This window comes from Microtus oregoni, unplaced genomic scaffold, assembly GCF_018167655.1.
Source record: "Microtus oregoni isolate MIOR12 unplaced genomic scaffold, Mior012 000002F_ref0000024, whole genome shotgun sequence".
NCBI classification, from domain to species: domain Eukaryota; kingdom Metazoa; phylum Chordata; class Mammalia; order Rodentia; family Cricetidae; genus Microtus; species Microtus oregoni.
Window position 1 is genome coordinate 18334893 of NW_024543061.1, and position 21638 is coordinate 18356530.

Here is a 21638-nt window from a genome sequence, read left to right on the forward strand (position 1 = left end):
CTGTGCCAATGTGTTCAAGTGTACTTTCCACTTTCTTTTCTATGAGGTTCAGTCTGGTTGGTTTCATGTTGAGGACTTTGGTCCATTTGGACTTGAGTTTTGTGCATGACAATAGATAAGGATCTATTTTCATTCATTTACATGTTGATATTCAGTTATGTCAGCACCATTTGTTGAATATCATGCTTGACTCTTTATGATTTTGCTGGGGACTGAACTAAGGCCTTTGGCTTGAAATGCAAGCACTTTATTAATTGGGCCATTTATCTCTAGCCTCCCATGGTGATTTTTTCACTAACCTTGATTTCCTAAAATAGTACATAAAATATTACTTCTGTAGACTCCTGAGTTTTGTTGATAATGTTGTGCCTTAACATTTAGTGTTTGTCTCTCACATTTTACCCTAGTTGTAGCTCTCCTCCTTAGAAAGCACAGACTAAAGTCTGACAGATGGCTCATGTGTAAGAAGCTGCCTACCAAGCCTGATGACCTGAGATAGAACATCAACATCTTATCCACAAGTGGAAAAAGAGAACCAACTGACTTCCTCAAGTTGTCCTCTGACCTTCACACACATGCAGTGATGTACATAGCCACACACACACACACACACACACACACACACACACACACACACACACACAGAGTAAATACATCATTTCTAAATTTTCAAAGAAAGTACATCTGTCTGTTTATTCCTATAATAAGGGGCCATGAGCAGTAAGACAATTTGTTCATAATGTAGTTCAAGGGGGTAGAAGGCTTATAAAACAGATAGAAATCTACATATCTGCCCTAGTTCATAACACAGATGATCCTTGCAGACGAGAGTACTAGCTACAAATTTGTCTTAATATTTCGTCTCTGACAACAGAAATTATGAGACCTGTGTAATTTCCTGGCTAATTACACCTAAAACCAGTTTTTAAGCCCCTGGAATTTCATAAGCAAGGGGCACATCTTTTGTTCTAATGATATGTGATGTGGGAGTGTTATATATCAATCTGTTGATTTCGTTGGTTAAGTAATAAAGAAACTGCTTGACCTCATAGCTTAGAACATAGGTGGGTGGAGTAAACAGAACAGAATGCTGGGAGGAAGAGGAAGTGAACTCAGACTAGATAGCTCTGCTCTCTGAGGCACACGTGATGAAGCTCCGACCCAGGATGGACGTAGGCTAGAATCTTCCCGGTAAGCGCACCATGGGGTGCTACACACATGATTAGAAATGGGCTAGTCCAGGTGCGAGAGTTAGCCGAGAAGAGGCTAGATATAATGTGCAAGCAGTGTTTAAAAGAATACAATTTGTGTGTTGTTATTTCAGGGTATAAGCTAGTCAGGCGGCTGGGAGCTGGGTGGAACACAGCCCCCAGCTCCTACAACAGATACGATACTTCTTGGGACCTCAGGAAGAGAATGGTTGCCAGAGAAAATAGCCAGGTGACTACAGGGATAGAACCTGTAGCTTTCCTCCAACCTTCAATCTCTGGGGAATTGAGAAAGAACAAAGGTTGAGCTGCTTACCAATGACTAGTGATTTAATCAATCGGGCCTTTGTAACAAAGCCACGCCAAGAACTTGAAAGGACAGCATTCAGAATGGCATTCAGAAAACTTCTAGTTTAACCATGTGTTGGCTCATGGGTTATAGCACAATAGGAGGAAGCACACAGCACAGTCCAATTGGGAACCTCCCAAGAGACGTCTGCCAATGTGTCTTTTCATCTGTGTTTCCACAAGGCTCTTTATAATACTCCTAATATAAGTAAGTGTGTCTCTGAGATCCAGAAGTCAATCTGATAAATTAATCAAAACTCATTTGGCTGAGGAGGCAGGACCACTGATGGCCACCTATTACCAACAAGAATGTAAAATTGGTGTGGCCTTGTGGAACTGAGCCCTTAAACTGTGAAGCCTGACGCTCTCGTTAGGTATTTAATTGAAGCTTACAAGTTCATGTTAGTGAAGTGGTCAGTTGGATAGGAAAAAAAAAAAACTGTTTTGGTGATCAAAGGTAAAATATTCTATAGTGGATGTGTTGGAAGACCCCACATGTTTTTTTCTGTATCTTACAAGCCTTAAACAAGGTCTCTTCCTTATAAGAAACAAGTATTGCTTCTTGAACGAAAATGTCTGGTAGAGAACTGGAGGTGTGATGAATGTCCAAAGTCTTGACACATCTTCAGCTACATTAACCAATGGGCTTCAGGGAAGTCTAAAAACTCACTATCAGATTCAAAGGCAGCAGAATTCAAGGCTGAGGGGCTGGAGAGATGGCTCGGTGGTTAAGAGCATTGGCCGCTCTTCTAGAGGACAGGGGTTCATTCAATTGGTACCCATATGCCACCTCACAACTGTATGTAATGCCTGTCCAAGGAGATCTGACATTCTCACACAGACAAACATGCAGGCAAAACACTAATTTACATAAACTACAAATAAATAATTTTAAAAAAATGAATTCAAGACTGAGAACACCTTAGGCCAGTGAGACAACTCTATGGGTGAAGGTACTTGCTGTCAAGTCTGACTACCTAAGTTCAATCCCCATGATGCAAATGATAGGAGAGAACCAGTTCCTGAAAGCTGTCTTCTGACCATCAAAGCCTGTGGCACATGTATGCCTGTTCCTCCCATCTGTCTCTCTGTCTCTTTCTGCCTCTATGTCTTTGTCTCTCTCTCTCTCATACACACATCAGATAGATAGATAGATAGATAGATAGATAGATAGATAGATAGATAGACAGATGTTTTTAAAAATTAGAACATCTGAAGTAACAGGGAATGTGTGTTGTGACACACATTTTTGGTTTTTTTGTTGTTGTTGTTGTTTATTTGTTTTAGTCCTGGTCTCAGTGCATAGCCCAAACTGCCCTCAAATTCAACAACCCTCCCTGATTTGTCTTCCTAGTACTAGGATTCCCGGTAGAGCCAGCCTCAGCACCACTTTGGTAAAATCAAAATCCCCCACAATTGTTTTTTAAGATAACCAAAGTGCAGTGTCATTTTATTTAAAAAAAAAAAACTTTTAGTGTGTGCATGTGTGTGTGGTATTGGTGTCATGCATTCAGAGGTCATAGGACAACATTCAGGAACCAATTCTCTTCATGGGTTGCAGGGATTGAATTTATGCTGTGAAACTTGTACAACAGAGCTTTTACCCACTGAGCCATCTCACTGCACTTTGGTTATCTTAAAAAACAATTGTACATCAATGGCAGAAATTTATTCGTTAAATGTGAGCAAAATAAATTTGTCTAATTAGTTTATACATTGTATCAGAAAGTACTAAACTAATGTTTTGAAACAGGTGGGGCATACTCAAATGAGACATATTCAATTGCTACAATGAGAATCACTGTATTATTACAAATTTTATAAGGAATATTTTACAGCATAAAGAGTTTTTGTTTTAATGTATAAGACAAATTATTGTTTAAATTGTGTATCCTATATTTATTGTATGCCTTTTAGATGTCTGTCTTTGTACGTATTTTGTGACATAGTATACGTGTATGGTTTTAAATGAATAAATAGAGATTTACTTTGCTGTGAAACAAAAAAAAAAAATCCCCCACAAGGAGCACACTGCTTACTCTTTAGGTGAATGTGTAAAGTAAGCCCAGGAAGAGAAACTTCTAGTTAAACAGCTCACAGCAACACTTGCTAAATTAACAATTTAGGAACTGTACCAGCATCCCTATCTAAACAGGAGCAAGTGCTGGAGGTTAAACCAAAGAGGCGTCTTCTACACTGTGTTTTGGATTCAGTGACTTCTCAGATCACTCCCCCTTCCCATCTCACCTCAACTTCAGGAATTAGCAGAAAAGAGCAACTCAACCGTTGAAGTCCCACTTCACAAAGTTTTCCTAGCCGTGTATATGCAACCCCTCTTCTCTCAGCAGTGTGTGCTATTAGAGTAATGACCATGGGTCAGGATGCTGGATGTTTCCGCAGATCAAGACTAGCTAGGGAGAGAAGAGCTAAGCTGACGTTCGCCTAGACCTAAGACATTTACCTTCTATAGGATCTCGGGAATAAACTAAACTACCTCATGAAGGGGACAGCACTTGCTAAAGACTTGCCTATAGTGATATTTTATTTATATTTAGAAATAAAGCTTACATGGAGACCAGAAGGTAAAACTAAGCTACTAGAGGTCAGGCAGTGATATCACACACCTCTAATCAAAGGATTTGGGAGATAGAGGCTGATGGATCTCTGTGAGTTCAAGGTCACTTTAGGCTATACAAGATCAATGTAGGAACAGATCCAGGTGATGGTGGCTTATACCTTCAATCCCAGTACTAGGGAGTCAAACACCTTTAATCCCAGTGCTAGAGAGATGTATAAAATGGGATTCACTAGAGAGATATATAAAATGGGATGAGACAGGAACTCATTCTCCTTCAGTCCGAGTATTTCTTAGAGGTAAGAGCTCTCTAGTGACTTAGTTTTACCTTCTGGTCTTCAGGCAAGTTTTATACATAAAATATAAAATATCACTACAGTTGCCTACACAGTATGTAAAAAGCTATTTCCAAATGATTTGGTCACATATCCTAGACTCAAATGATTTGGTCACATATCCTAGACTTGGAGATAGCATTTGTGTGGTGGATTACAAGGGTATGTCTCTACAATCTAGCACTCCTGAGCCTGAGGCAGGAAGATTGCCAATTCAATGTTGGGCTGTGCTACATAGTGTTGGAGCCAACAAGACTGTACAGTAAATGTACAGCTGACAGATTCATAAAGGCAGATCCACAGTATGACTTATGGGGCACCCATTTTGCAGAGCTGCGGGAACACTTGTCTTTTGAAAAAGTCACTGTCATATCTATAAAAACTTTGCCAAGCCATGGTTCTTCCCTACAAAATGGAATTCATTTCCAAAAGGACCTCAGAGTGTAATTTCTCCTGCAAGGCAACAGAACCACCTTGCTTCAATCCCCGACACCATGAGGCCTTAGAGCTACAACATCTACTCTTTGTTCTAACAGTCAAATTTGCATAGAGTCAATCCTACAAAATTACCTGCTATCAGACCACGTAGAAGCTTCTATAGAAGACAGGCACTGAGCAGGAAGGCAGGATGCCCCACCTTTGCTAACAAACAAATCAGGGTTGTCCTTAGAGCTGGTTATCACAAAAGAGATTAGGTGAGGAGAATGGGTGAATTGAGGATTCAGGAATACTTCTTAACTTTATCTAATGGTTTGGAATGTCAAGTATTTCCCCTTGAATGCTGGAAATTCCTGGGTGCTGTCACCTGTTCTGGAGCACAGCTTTGTCAGGTTCTACCTGCGCTTTTTTGTAATTTTGATATGCATATTATCATTGTCCTCGCCTAAGGAATTTTCAAACTATGTCTGTAAAAACTAGGAACCTCATGAAGATCACAAATTATTCTTCTCCTTATTCTTATTCTTCTCCTTGATACTTCATGTTCTACTTCTTCCCCTTACTCTCCTTCCTCTTTGTTTCCCTTATTCTTCTTCTCTGTGCCCCTTCACTTCACTTTTGCCCCTCGCACAAAAAATAAAGAACATGTGGAGGTAACTTATTTGATTTGATCTTTTTACCCTTTTTGATCCTCACCTGCCATAGACATCCAATTCTGAGCTTGGAGGAGGTAAGTGAGGCTGGTACTCAAGGCCCTCGATAATATAGGAAGAGCTTGTGTCAAAAAACAAAGGAAAGTGTTTGGTGTGCTAATGTTTAGGAATCATTTACCATAGCTTTCCCAGTGAAAGAGTGGCTAGAATACCTGTTTCTTCATGAAGAGTTCCTCCCACATGACCTGTGTCTATGATATTGAAACCTCATATCCTATCCTGCTCTGTTCTCGCCCTTTATCATTCTGGTTTCTGGTGCTCAGCTCTGCCTGTAGTGCTTATTTTTCTACTCCACATCTCTTTTACTGTATGCTCCTTTCTGATCTCCATGCTTCCATAGTGAGCTAAGATTCTGACCTAAGGACCAAATCCCTGGGGATTCTTAGCTGTGCCAGGGTCTCAGCACAAAATCACAATCTTTAGCATTCAGAAGGAATCACGGAGCCAGCATGTCTTGTTGCTATAGCCTTAGACATCTATCTCTGTAGGAAGAAAAACACACTTAGATCCAGAAATAATTTTCAAATGTTTCTTGACAATGAACCTAAAAATAATTGCCCCCCCCCCAAGGGAGATGTGAGAAAAAGAACTGAATGCTTTAACATTCCTGTTTACTGTAAATGCTTTGGAATATCTGTAATTCACAAATCAAAAAGCTAGGCACCTAAACCGAACAGCACCTTTTCAAGAGGTTACAGTGAGTCATCGTGCTAAACCCAGGGGAGGAAGTAGGAAAGAACCAGCTTTTGACATCCACATAGATTTCTTATTTTCTGTCTATAGTTTTCTGTCACCACAAACCCTCCTGTGGTGGAGGTGCTGTTGAAAACCACAGGGCAGCTGGGCCTAGTAGCATAGGGTGCTATACCAGTTATGTTGGAGACAAAAGTTGGATGATCAAAAGTTCAAGGGCAGCCTAGGTTACACAGGATATTCAAAGTCAGTCTGGGTAACTATCTGAGACCTCACCTTTAAATAAAAAGTAGGAATAGTAACAGTAATAGTAGTAATAGTAATAGCAATCATAGTGATATTTTATTCATGTTTTATAACTAATGCTTGCCTAAAGACCAGAAGGTAAAACTAAACCACTAGAGAGCTCTTACCTATAAAAATTCCTCAGACTGAAGGAGAACGATGTCCTGTCTCATTCTGCCTTATATTTCTCTCCAGTGCTGGGATTAAAGGTGTGAGACTCCCTAGTACTGGGATTGACTGTGTGTGCCACCACCACCTGGATCTGTTTCTGCATTGATCTTGTGTATCCCAGGGTGACCTTGATATTGTGCTTTCCTGTCCCTTTAAGAGACAAGCCACGCCCACTCCCATTACCTCTGAGCTGCCCAACGCCATCTTGGGCCCTTCCTTTTCTGCTTCCTTGACGTGCATGCTTTTTATTATAAGGAAGACCTGGGAATGTTATGGTTTTGGTCCCTTTAAGAGACAAGCCACACCCATTCCCCTCCCCATCCGCTGAGGCAGGCTGATCTTCAGCTTCCAGCCTGAGCTCTCTCCTTTTCTATCTTCCTCTCGGAGAGGCAGCTTCACTTCTGCCTGTCTCTCCACTTCTCTGCTTCCCCCTTCTCTGTCTCTTTCTCCTTTTCTCTCTCTCTCTCTCTCTGCCCCCCCTTCACCCTTCCTCCTCCATAACTCCCTGAATAAACATTCAACCTCACCCTGCATGTCATGTCTATCTATGTTTCTGTCTACTGCCCCCTGCCATGTGTCTTCCTGGCTGGAACCAGCCATTGCTCAGGGACCAGCAGCCATCTCTGCCTGGGGCCCACTGCCTGCTGCCACATGGCCCACCACCACTGCTCTGGGACCGGCAGCCATTTCTGCCTGGGACTGGCTGTTCCCAGGGCCCGCTGCCTGCCACCACATGGCTTGCCGCCACCATTTGGGACCTACAGCATTTCTGCTGCCTACTGCTGTGGGGATCTTGCAGCATTTTTAAAAAAGAACAACAGTAGTGTTATGGTTTTGGTCCCTTTAAGAGACAAGCTGAATTGAATGCCAGTGAAGGGAACAACCGAGGCCCTGAAAGCCCGTGGTTGGAGGTCCCCCCATCCCTAAAAACTGTGAAGGGTTGCCAGGAGCTCAGCGGTCAATCCCTTGGGTTAAAAGAGATGGTTAAGCTGGCCGAGATGGGGACACTCACGATTAGTTGATTTGTTCTTTGGAGGAGCTGCATCCAGGCAGATGGAACATGTGGGTCATTGTAGAGAAGGTCCTCAGGTCCTAATTCTGCTCTGGGAGGGAGCTCAGAGTCCTGGACAGCGCCTAAAGCCGGAACTCCAGCCCCGGGTAGAAGTCCAGGCAGGGCGAATCATCCGAGTCACGGCACCAAAATGTTGTTCTTTTTTAAAAATGCTGCAAGATCCCCACAGCAGTAGGCAGCAGAAATGCTGTAGGTCCCAAATGGTGGTAGCGGGCCATGTGGTGGCAGGCAGCGGGCCCTGGGAACAGCCAGTCCCAGGCAAAAATGGCTGCCGGTCCCAGAGCAGTGGTGGTGGGCCATGTGGCAGCAGGCAGTGGGCCCCAGGCAGAGATGGCTGCTGGTCCCTGAGCAATGGCTGGTCCCAGGCAGGAAGACACATGGTGGGTGGGCAGAAGACAGAAACATGGATAGACAAGACATGCAGGGTGAGGTTGAATGTTTATTCAGGGAGTTATGGAGGAGGAAGGGTGAAGGGGGGGCAGAGAGAGAGAGAGAGAGAGAGAGAGAGAGGGAGACAGAGACAGAGAAGGGGGAAGCAGAGAAGTGGGGAGACAGGCAGAAGTGAAGCTGCCTCTCTGAGAGGAAGATGGAAAAGGAGAGAGCTCAGGCTGGAAGCTGAAGATCAGCCTGCCTCAGCGGATGGGGAGGGGAATGGGTGTGGCTTGTCTCTTAAAGGGACCAAAACCATAACACTTGAACTCACAGAGATCCATTTTTTTCTGCCTCCTAAATCCTTGGATTAAAGGTGTGTAACACCACTGCCTGTCCTTGGCTTAGTTTTACCTTCTGATCTTTAGGCAAGCTTTGTTTATATTTATTTATAAAACATATAAAATATCACTACAAGCAATAATAATAATAATAATGGGCCTGAAGGCTCTGGATTTAACCTCCAATATTGAAAAAAAACTCATAACGCATCTCTCTCTCTTTCTCTCCCTCTCTCCTCCTCAGAGTAGACTACTATATGGGTTGCCCACTTACACATGTTTCTCTTATGGAGAACTAGGATGGGATAAACTTTAGAGCAAGGTGACGGTGAGAGTCGGACTGCTGCCTGAGTCAGAAATACCACACACACTCCATGTTTCTATGTGCTAATTTATTCTGTGTGGTCATCTGTAGAGTGGACATGCACAGTGACCATCTTTTCCCCTCACTCATCTAGTTTCAGGACTAAATGTGGTCATTTCATGGAATGATCCAGCACATCATAAAGTCTGTCCATGGATCAGCTAAGTCAGGTTACCTTCTACAGACAGTGACTTTGCAAACTATCAGTGATGACAGCCACTGTCAGCCTGAGGTCTTCTCTCAGGAAGCACTCCAATAGAGACAACTAGAAAACTCTATCAAAATTGTAGGGTCTTCAGAGATAAGCGAACCCTCTAACACATGTGATGTGTTTCCTTTTGGAGCTTTAATTATTCGCTATATTAACCTTCCCCCATGTAGTAACTATCTCAGTATGAAAGCATCCCATACATAAATCAGTGTTATTAAAAAATAGTTTCATTGTTAACAGTAAAATTGAGGCTTTTATCAAATTGAACACCATTGCACTGTATTAAGAGGCCTTTCTCATAGCTCATGAGGGTGGAAGCCTAGAAGTTGGCCCTTGAGGAGGGTGAGGAGGTAAAGGCACTTGCTGCCAAGCCTCACACCTTAGTTTCACACAACAGGAAGGAACAGCCGGCAGACAGTCACCGACTAGGTCCCATGTGAGTGAAGGGTAGACTTTGAGGCATCTCTGTACGCAGACATGGAGAGAGCCAAAAGCATTGCTTCCAGACCAGTTCCAGAATCACAGCTGGGATAACCGCCCAGACGTGGGACCCACTATGCCCACAGCTCTAAAATTAGAACATACTGCTCAGAGTTGACAGTCGTTGTTCCGTAAATCTATGTTTTTCAGCCCATACAAAGGACTCCTAAGAGAATTCTGTCCTACTACTGCCCACTGTCACAGATTTTAAATGGCAAGATGAATTTATGCCAGTCAGTTTAAGGTGACACCCTTGTGTTCCTATGATCTTTCCACAGTGTGTGACTCAACTCCATTGGGAAATGAAGCCTCAAGAGAAGATTCCTATTTGCTTGAAAGTTCAACTTCAACAAAGATCTATTTTATTGAAGACTTTCGATTTTTTAAGGGTCTACAAATCTAACTCCATGTCCCTAATTAGTGACATCTAAGATAAGGATTGCCATTGACTTTATTTGTTTTGATTTAGTAAGTGTAACTTTGGAAGGTTCCAGGGTCACCCTTTTAAAGGGCTGTTCCCAAGGGCTGAGAAAAAGTACAAGAGACTAAAAAGTGGGAAGCCACATACGTTGGTACAAGTCCCATTGTTAACTACAACCTTTTATTTCCTCTTTTTCTCTCTATCAGATTTCATTTCTCTAAAAACCACCAAGGCCAGCTGGCCTGGGTCTGAAAAAGCATGGGATAAAACCGGACTCGCTGAACATAGCGGACAATGAGGACTACTGAGAACTCAAGAACAATGGCAATAGGTTGATCCTACTGCACGTACTGGCTTTGTGCGAGCCTAGGCAGTTTGGATGCTCACCTTACTAGACCTGGATGGAGGTGGGTGGTCCTTGGACTTCCCACAGGGCAGGGAACCCTGATTGCTCTTTGGACTGACAAGGGAGGGGGACTTATTTGGGGGAGGGGGAGGGAAATGGGAGGCGGTAGTGGGGAAGAGACAGAAATCTTTAATAAATAAATAAATTAATTAATTAAAAAAAACAAGGTATGACAGAGCAAGACATTGCAGAGTTTCCTCTATCTTGCATTTTTGCAGAGGTCATTTCAGGATTAACTTTAATTTAATCTCCTTGATAGAGAGTCCTGTGGAAAATTGGCTAACTCTGTCCTAGGACCTAAGGCCAAGATACCCTACCTAACTTATCTTAGCTTCTATTAAACTGCCTGCATGTCCAAACCTCCCCTTTCAACCCCAGAGCAAGATACCAGAATGTGGTTTTTACCTTTAGAAGTCACATGGTCTAAATACTCAGGGCTACACTTGGTTCTGAAATAGTGCACTGTAGTCCCAGGTGGCTGGAATGAAGACTTTTAATTGGCTGTAAGCCGTGGCTGAGTAGCCATATCTGGTGTGTTCCCTATAACAAGGAATGTAGAATGCTTGTGTCCATGGACATGGTCCTGGGTCATTGGGGGATTCCCTTTATTATCTGTTACCAGGTAGGCTTATCTGCCATGGGAAGCATCTCACCAGCAGAAAATATTCATACAGACACTGTTACATTTGATAGTCTTCAGTATCAAGGGAAATGGTCTTCAATCCTATTAACTAACTGCCTAAATCTTTTATTTTTTAATTTTTAAGATGTATTTCATTTTCTTAGGGTTTATGTGTGTTTTGATGTATGAGTGTGTACCACACATACACAGATGCCCAAGAAGAGCAGAAAAGGGTGTCAGATCCCTTGCAGACTGAGTTACAGGGGGTTGGGTGAAGCCTGACATGGATACTGGAAATAGCTGCAAGCCTTCTTCACTGCTGAGCCAGACCTCCAGCCCCTCACTGCCCAATCTAAGGGGCGGGGGAGCTCAGCTGAGCCAGGCAAATTAGTCACAGCATATTCCATCCAAACTGAGTTTCAATTTAGATCAGTGAATGTTTTGTGCCATACAGGTAAACGTGGAGAGACAGAAAGGATGGGAAGACAAAAATATCCCAACATATGGGTAGCCACGGAACTGACAGATGGGGACCATTTTAGTCCAAGAAAGTCAGATTAAGAAAGAGAAAGGTGTTTGAACCAAATCCACAGATGTGGTGTGGTATTATGCTATTACTGCTGTGTCTTAATACCATGAAACAATCCTGTTATCCTCATTCCTGTAAATGTGAGGGAAGCAAAAACTGACAGGCATAAAAACAAGGCTGCTTTGCCTACCACCCTGAATGCAGCTCTCCAGGAGGCTTATTTCAGCGTCGTTCAAATTCTACCATTCTCTTCTGCTAAAAGACAACTCTGGGAATTCCCTTACCACCCCTTCTTAATAAAATGGAAGGGTGGTGGGGGGAGGTAGGGGGAGGAGATAACCTCTAGGTCTCTAAGTAGAGACAACTAAAGAGCTGGCTCCTGGATGTAAAACCAAATCCCTATTAGACCCAATAAAGCAGGGAGGTAGGAGCACATGTTGATAGCTTGCTCCCTAGGCTAAGAAAAGGCAACCCCTGGAGACGCTGTCCATGCTTCTAAAATCTGATTACTATCCCTTGGGACCTCTGGCACAGGACATGAATTCATAACAATTTTACTCACACAATTTTATGTAGCTCAAACAGAGACAGCCTCCAGACTGAGTTTGGCTCCTCACTTCATATGAAGAGAAGATCAAGAGATGGTGATGCCAGAGTCAGGCTTGATGACTGACACCTATAATCTTAATGCTCAGAAGCTGACAGAAGAGGATTGCTGGGACTTCAAAGCTAGTCTGGGCTATGTGAGAAACTGTCTCAAAGCAAGAGAGAAGAGGGGTGGGCACCAAACAGGTATCTAAAGTCATGCAGCCAACCTTAGAGACAGAGTCGAGACATCCATTATGAGCCAATGTTTTTCTTTTTTAAATTAACTTTCTAGTTCCTATTAGCCACATCATCTCATATCAGGTAAGACATGGAGAGCTGATCTTAGAGCACAAGTTAGGCAGAACTGCCCATCTCTCTTTGGTATTACTAACACACAATGGGACAATCTTTTTTTCTGCCTTATTTCAAAGAAAAACAACAACCAAAAGGAAATGTTGTCCTTAAAAGATTCTTTTAACTGGCAAATCAAAGTCTTCCGATTCCAGAAGTACAGGTTCTGTCTTGTGGGGGATATTATTTGAAGCATAACTTCTTTCCTGGAACATCCTGGTGACATCCCAAAAGCACCCAAGTAGAACTGTAGTGCTGTGATTTGCACGGAAATGTAAGTGTAATGTAAAATGTGTTTCATAATCCTTAGGACACTCAACCATAAAGGGCATGGCTCCATCCAATCCCTTTCTTTAGGGCTCAGGGAAATCCTTAGGAGAGGGGGCAGAAAGGGTGTAAGAGCCATAGGAGATGAAAGACACCAGGAGAACAAGGTCCTCTAAATAAAAATGATCAAAGCTCGTATGAACTCACAGAGCCTGAAGCAGACAGCAGTGAACCCACACCGGTCTGTTCCAGGTCCTCTGCAATTATATTCAGGGTTCAAGGTTAGTATTTTTATAGAATTCTTGAGTGTGCAAAAGAGTGGATCTCTGCTTCTTATGCTTTCTCTTGGGCTCTTTTCTTTTTGTTTATTTTGTCTACTTCTGATGTGTTAGGTTTTGCTTCCTCTTATTATGTTTTATTTTGTTTTATTATTATTATCTCTTAGAAATATATTTGTTTTTAATGAAGAACAGAAACAGGGATTTTGTAGAAAGGAGGACAGGGGAGGAGGGCCTGGGAGGAGTAGAGGGAGGGGAAATAGATATAGTATGTGAGGGGGAATCTATTTTCAAGAAAACAGACAAAAAATATGTCACTCCCCAGACCTAATTGCTTCTATGCTTGACCCTCAGCAGCTGATGCTGTTCTCAGGTGTTATATATAAATCCTTAGGAAGTGGCTTCTTGGTTGAGAAAATGAGTCTCTGTGGGGGTGCAGTTTTAAGTTTCCAGCCCACTCTTCTTTCTATGTCCTCCCTGCTTCCCGATCCATCCAGACATAATCAGCAGCTTCACCCTCCAAAATCTTTACCTCTGTACCATGAGGCATTATGTACCTTCCAAACAGAAGCCAAAATAAATGTCTCCTCTTTTAAATTCCTCCCTGTAAAGCAGTTGGTCCCAGCAACTACTTTAGTTGAGAAGAGAAACCAGGGCAGCAGCTGTGTTCTAATTTCAAGCCTATCTAGGACCCTCCGCAGCCATGCCTGCACTGGCTCCTTGATGATCCTAACTCTGCTTGGTGTGCTCCAGAAGGGAATGGTAGATGCAGCTGCACAAATCTAGTCTTTCCGCAGTCGTAGAACGCGTGGCAGGTGCTGTCTTCGGCAGTAGTTCCTTCTAGTTGACTAACGCGATCAGATTAGTGATGAAGATGACCATATGCGAAAGCAGCCAGAGGGTATAGATGGCTGTTAGGTGAGACTCAAAGTGTAGGTGTCAGGGAGATAAAAATAAGGGGTATTGTCTCTTTTGGATAGAGCACACTACAAAACAAAGTAGGGTGAATCATGAGAAAATATCAGAATGGTTCCAGTGATGGATGAAACAGGAGATAATCATACTAAGTGAATTGAGTCAGTCTCAGAAAGAAAAATATCATGCTCTTTCTCATTAGTTGCTCCTAGATTTTATATACATACACAAAATAGTGTGTGTGTATGACAAAGAGGGGAGGGGAAAGTACAAATAAAATTATCTAGGAGGGTAAAGGGGACTGATGAAACTAGCAAAGGGCAAAAAAGGAGATAATAAAGAGGTATAATGGGGAGTGTGTATAACATACAATACTTACACAGTAAGCTAGGTTAAAGCACAGTTTTAATCCCAGCCCTGGGGAAGCAGAGGAAAACTGAACTCTAAATTCAAGACCAGCCTGCTCTATGTAGTGAGTCCCAAGCCAGTCAGAGCCATATGGTGAGAGCTGATCTCACAATTATGAAATAAAACAGTCCACATTCGTGCACACTTAAAAATAATTTTTAAAAAATCTTTATTGTATTTTATGTGTGTGGCTATTTTGCCTCTGTGTATGTCTGCGTCACATGTGTTCCTGGTAACTGGACAGGCCAGAAGTGGGCATCATCAGCTTCCCCTGAAATCAGAGTTACAGAGGGCTGTGTGCAGCCCCATAGGTGCTGGGAATTGAGCCTGCGTCCTGCAAGAGCAGTAGGTACTTGTAACCACTAAACTATCTCTCTAGCTCTGAAGTAACTATTTTTAAATCAAATATTAAATGCACCACTTAAGATCAGAGTGCAGATCTTTAGGATAAGCCTATTTTGAGGTATGTGTGTGCACCCTATGCTCTTTGGTGACTTATATGGTCTCTTGATACCAGTGGATGTCAAGAAATGAGGATTACAAGAGCCCATAGCCTGTCAGAACCTGGCTTTCAATGTTCTCCGAGCATCTCCTGAATCAGTTGAGTCTTTTTAAATCAGTGGTCATCAACCTGTGGGTCATGATCCCAGTGGGTCGCATATCAGAAAGGTATTTGCATTATGATTCAGACCAGTAGCAAAATTACAGTTAATAAATACCAACAGAATAATTTTATGGTCGGGGGTCACCACAACATGAGGAGCTGCACTATAAGATCGCAGCATTAGGAAGGTTGAGAACCACTGCCTTAACTGTGTTCTTTCATTAAAGACAAAAACAAACAAACTAACAAATTCTCAGAAAACACCTAGTAATAATAAAATCTTATGTATTAAATATACCATTTAATCATTAGAAATCATTTAAATGATTAAAAACAAACAAAACTTCAAAATCAACACTGGGAAATGTTCATAAAACATTTGCCATGAGAAATCCATCCCCCAGATATGATCTTCCCTGGGTGAAAAATTGGAGTCATCAAATTAATGATACCAATGGCCATTTAGTCCATGCCACAAACTCCTATTTTGGTTCTGGGTTTCCCCAAAACTAATCTGATAAATGTCCTAACTATATCTACAATGGAATACATTGGGTCTTAGACCTTAATGAACCCATTGTATTAAGGGTTTTATTTCTTATTAAACATTAGCAACCTAGTACAGTATTCAATGCCTTGGACATTTTGTAGGAACTCTCATAGATCAATGAAGGTTTCCTGGCATATCTTGATTCCGAAACTAAAAACCAAATATACACAGAGAAGAATTCAAGTTCCCACCTGAGAAGATGCTGTCTTCTCAGTGAGAGGCTACCTCTCAGGCTCTTAACACCATGAGTCTTGCAGTCATCTCATCTCTTGGCTCAGCAGTTTTCTAACTGTTAATAGATTTCTGTCTATGTTTATCTAGATGAGATAACAAACAGGCTTCTGAATGAGTAAGCTCTAAAATGCTACCCTGGAAAGCAGCATTCTGAAAAAATCATCACAAAGTTCTTGTGGCAAAAATAGAAAGAAAACCATACCTGTCTCCTCAGATCTCTTGTTTTCTTGGTCATCTTGTCAATTGCAATGTTGAGAGGATCTCCTTTTTCTTTTCTTCCAGTCTGTTAAGAAGAGAAAAATCACTTCTGGTTTATAAAATTAAGTGTCAAAGACATTAAGTGTTTAAGACAGTTCAGGAAAATATGTAAGTTGCAAAATCCGACCAATTTAAAGCAAACCAAAATATTTGTTTAAGTATACGATGAACATGGCTGGGTGACTAAAGTTATTTTTCTGAAACAGAAATTAAAACAAAAAGTCAATAGGTTCTCAGGATAGTTATATCCATATTCAACTCTCTTCAAATCCATTTTCTTCCTCTCCTGCCATTTTTGGATAAATTACATAATACAAAAAGTGTCATGCTTTTGATCTCAAAGACAAATATAATGGGATTTTTATTACGTAGGCATGCTTATAAAATAGAAGTGATTCTTAAGAAGAATTCACAGGGCCTAGGAGAAGACTCAGTGGATGAACTACTTGATGTGATACAGTCTGAGAACCAGAGCTGTATCCCGGCCACATAAATGGCAGGTCAGTACAGCAACCCAGCTGTAATTCCAGCACTCCAGCAGAGACAGGGAATTCCCTGGAAGACACTGAATAGTGGGACTAGGATATCATTGAGTTTTTGGGTTCAAGTGAGAGACCCTACCTGAATTATTAAACTGGAAAATGATAGAGCAAAACTCCTAACACAGAGATGTGCAACATACCTATACACATACACATGCATATGTATACAAGAATATGCATATATGCATGCATACCACAATAAACAAAAGAAAAGCTTAAAACAAATTCTCCTTCGCCAAAATTGAAAATTTTAGGTCAATATTTCAAAGACCACATTGCAAGTTTTGTAAGAAGATTGGGAAATCTACCTTTCTAGAAATTTAAAAACTTCTAATCTCTGTTCTACAAAGCAGGAGAGGTGCAAAACATAGCCATAAGGAACTCACAGGTTGTGATCATGAGCAAATCTTTCCTTATGTCTCCAACATATAGTTATAGAAGCAAAAATAATAGAGAACAAACAACACTTCAATAAACGATTCACTTAAATTTTTCCAAGTTTTGTGTTAATTTTTTCCATTTCCCTGATGGCTATAGAAAAACAAGGAAAATCAAACAAAGATTTTTTTAATAAAATTAAATTTGAATTTTTAAAGTTTATTTCATGTGTGTGTGTGTGTGTGTGTGTGGAGTTGGGTGTGGCTAGGGTTTCATTGCTGCCATGTGTAGGTCAGAAGACAAGAAGAAATCAGTTCTCCTACCTTGTGGGTTTTAGGTATCAAACTCAGGTCATGAGACTTGACAGCGAGCACCTCTACCTGTGGGGCCATCATGCCAGCCCTCCACTGTTTTGTTTTGCTTTGTTTTTACAGTGACAAGATTCCCATGGATTCAAAGTTCTATGAACACTGCAGGCACCATCTTCTACACAAGAGGCGATCATTTTCAAAGAAATGTGTGAAAGCTATTAAATCACCGAAACGTCAGTCTAACACCCTGGAAGTTATTTATTTATTTGTTTGTATTCCTAGGGGCAAGTCATCTCTTGCTCCACACCCCATCTGTACAGAATCTCACAAAGCTCCATAGCTGAGTATAAAATGAGTGAGATCCCAGGTGACAACATCCTACTTAACAGATGGCCTGCTTGGAGGAAAGAAATGACCACGTATCAGGCATATAAGGGTCTCTTTTCATGCAAAAGACAAAATCCAAAACAAAACAACAGCAACAACAACAAAAAAGCAAAAACAAAAGAAAAACAACACCTAGATATAGGTAGCCTGTACAGACACAAAAGCATCAGAATTGAAAGCGGCCACTTTTCTTCTGCAGCTTGCTTCGTTAAGCCAGTTTTTCTAAATAAATATGTGAGGCCTAGCCTTACATGATTTTCATTGAAAAGTCAAAACTTGGGGCATATGTGTGCATATTTTTAGTTGTCTAGAACTCTACAAACCCTTCCTTCCCCACTCTCTAAGCTCATACACTGATTCTTTCAGATGTACACATTGAGGTGGTTCGTAGGAAGAGCTTGAAATAAAGAGGCTAACATTTTACAACTTTGAAATATCAGCCCAAAAATAGCTCCAAGAAAACAAAAGCATATGAAGAATTAGAATGCGGTGGTTTGATCTTTCTGAAAAACAGGAATGTGATCACAATGAGCAAGAGTACAGCCAGCATCCAGCCTTCCAATGCTCAGTTGAACACTAGTTCAACAGCTAGTGGCTACTCTTCCTCTTTGATTAGTGTGCAAATAGGATGTTTGCCATAAAAACCTAGAGTTCTTTGGGGGAGGTGAGAACTGCTACTGTCTTTCTGAGAGTCAAATACTTCCCATTCCATCCCCATTTATTAAAATAGTAAAATCTCACTCATAAAGTAAAAGCTGCTCTGTGTGGTGGCACACATGATCAATCCCAGCACTTGGTAGACAGAGGCAAGCAGATTTCTGTGAAATGCAAGCCAGCCCGTTCTACACATTGAGATCCTGTCTCAAAAGTCAACAACCAAACAAATAAATAAAAGTTATAGGTTAAGTTTACATTGTGGCTAGAACAACAGAATAACTGTCAAAAGATGGGCAAGGACAGAGAGGTGGGGAAGAGATGGCTCCATAGGTAGAGTCCTTGGCTGGCAAGCATGACAAGGTAGTTAAAATTCCTAAAACCAAAGTGATGCTAGATGTGGCAGCACACATCTGTAATCCCAGAGCCCCTGTGGTGAGATTTAAAGTAAAGACAGAAGGATTCCTGTAAGGGCACAAGTTATCTAATCTGACATATTCACTGGGAATAAAAAAAAAATAGACACTGTTTCAAAGTGGACAGCAAAGAACAAAAGCTTAGATTATCCTCTGGCTTCCAAACACTCACTGTGGTACACTAATGTCCACATTCATGAACACACACACACACATTGCACATACACAGACACACACCACCACCACCACTACTATCACAACCACCACCACACCTCAGAAAAACATATAAATATAATAGCTTTAAAAATAAAATGAATTACAATATCTTGACTGCATGAAATAATAAAGTAACTATGAGTAAGTGCCAGATACTGGGATCTCCTTATTCTGTTAGTAACACATCTGTATCCTCTTTTCAGCAGTGAGAAAAATGACAGTGGAGACAAGTCATGAAACTAGAGTCAGGAATTGAAGGACTGGTCTGTGGTTTCAAGACTTAAGAGGACATGAAAGAATTCACTAATTAAGATAAATAGCTTAATGCACCCTTTAAAACAGCAAAATGACAGCAGAAAAAGAAGCCATGCAGAGCAAAATAGATACAAAAAGCAAAATTTAAATTAAGACAAATCTAACAAGGCATAGTTTAGGACAAGACCATTGAAGCAAACCCCACATCCGATAATATGAAAATTGACAAGGCATGATTTGGGATAGGGCCACTGGAGCAAGCCCTGTGTCAGATATTTCCTACTTTAAAAACTAGGGAAACAACAAGCTGTCTGCAAGACATACCCACTAGGGTGATAGTGGCATGAATGTCACAGAAGTAATCAACCACTTTTGATTGGATTTAAAACCTTTCATGAGATGGAATCGGTCTCTGAAACTGTCAATGAGGCCAAGAACCTGAGGTAAGATATAGGTCATGGACCCCAGAGGAAACCCTACCAGTACTGTTGTGCTCAATGAACATAGCAATAAAGTGACTTCCAGTGGGAAAAAAAATGAAATACTATAGAGAAATATTAGAAATGTCACTCAATGGGTAAAGTACTTGTCTAGCAGATAGAAACCCCAGGATCCATTTATAACAATGCATAAACAAATAGTGTGGTTGCTAAGGCACTTATCTACAATCCCATACTTAAGAGGCAGGGCAGGAAGAGCAAAAATTCAAAATAATCCTCAGCTACATAACAAGTTCAAGGTTATCCTAAGAAAAACCTTCTCTTAACAAGAACAGCAAAAGAAGTATGTTTTTATAATTAAAAAAAAAACTAAAAAGAAAAAATGTTATCTAAAACCCTGGCTTGACTTGGTGTTCTGTGATTTTACATGTTGAATGTGGTACCTCTACACCGAGGTAACATCAGTACTTAAGTGTAACTGAGGTTGTTACAGACACACGTGGGAGACTTGGCTGTTCCTTTCTGTAAGCAGAAGGCAACATGTGTTCCCCATGTGGCATCAATAACCTGAATGTCAAGCACACATTTGTCAGACAGGATCACTGTGGGAGGAACAGTAATAGGGAGAGTTAAGGTTCCCTCTTCTCAGAAAGTCTCCCATACAAATGAGTTGACTAGAACATGAGACTAGTGATAGGGGAGAGTTCCTTGAGATGGCAAGTAGAAGCCCTACGAAGTCCCCAAACATAAGAGAGGGTTAGAGGACATTAACTGGACCATCAGCTCTGAGTTAGGGTGGAACAGAAAGAGGAGCAGCGTTTTGAATGGCAGGAAGAGACACACGACAAGACAGACTCTGAAAAGACAGTGAATAGAAAGAGCCAGCCTTTACTGCATGGAAAGAAGGGATGACTTTGACTATCAACCAGGATTATGTTCAAGAGAGCTTCCTTCCAGCGTTAATATGACTGACTGTGTTTTAACCTGCAAACCCGGAGAAGTCTGTTGACATCAGTGTTCCACATCACTCTTGTCAAGACTGTGCTCGTTTAATATTTCCAACTTCTGGTTTCTTTAGCCATCAAGTCTTTGACTGAAAGCAATCCAGACATGATGGTGACATGGACTGCATAAAATAAAATTCTAAGAGAAAATAGCTAACTTATTTTTGGTTATGTGCCAATTAACAGATCCCATACTTAGGAGGTTCTCTGGTGTTGAGAGTCAAATTCAGGTCCCCTGAAGGAGTTGCAAATTCTCTTGACTGCTGATAAATCTCCCCAGACCCAAAAGCTATGAATTTTATAACAAAGCACTGCATTTAGGAAATCTGAGCCACTGACCAGGAGAGTAAACTAACTGGCCCTTTGTAACCTTGGGTGTTTTGAAATAAAGTTTGTATATAGACACTCCTTGTCTCTCAATACTCAGATCTGCACAGCACATGAGAACTTCAAGCCAGTTCTGAAGGTCTATGCCTGTGGTCCCAAATGCTTAGGAAGAAGTATTTTTAGTTGTCTTTCTCTTGTTTTGATAAAATGCCTTGACAAAAGGTAACTTAAAGGAGAAATAGTGTACTTTAGTTCACAATTCCAGGTGACAGACAGTCTGTTGTGGTGGGGACTTGGAGCCACAGGAACTTGTTGTACCTAATCTCTGCACATGCACAGTTAAGAGCAGGCAGAAATGAACATGGAAGCATTCTCACTAATGTTCTTCTCACTTTCCTTTTCCTTCATCTAGAGTCTAGTATGAGAAAATGGTGCTACCCCCATGCAGGTGGGTCTTTCCATATCAATTAAGATTATCTAGAATCTAGATGACCTCACACAGACATAACCACAGGTCAAGCTAACTTGGACAATCGATCCTTCATTGAGACTCTCTGCCAGGTGATTCAAGATTGTGTTAATTTGACTGTTAATAACTATAACAGAAGGAAAACTGGTAAGGACAATTATAGTTTAATTGTGAGTTTATGGCCAGTCTGGATAATTTGTTGTGA

The 21638-nt window shown here is 41.2% G+C and overlaps 1 protein-coding gene across 2 annotated transcripts in view; it reads right to left on the reverse strand.

The window, feature by feature from the left end:
- Window positions 1-21638, reverse strand: part of Ctnna2 (catenin alpha 2) — a 1108102-nt gene that overhangs the window by 255704 nt on the left and 830760 nt on the right. For both annotated transcript variants that reach the window (XM_041679862.1, XM_041679872.1), the window contains exon 8: window positions 15979-16059. In XM_041679862.1, the coding sequence (XP_041535796.1) occupies window positions 15979-16059 (81 nt within the window). The remainder of the gene's footprint in view (window positions 1-15978; window positions 16060-21638) is intronic.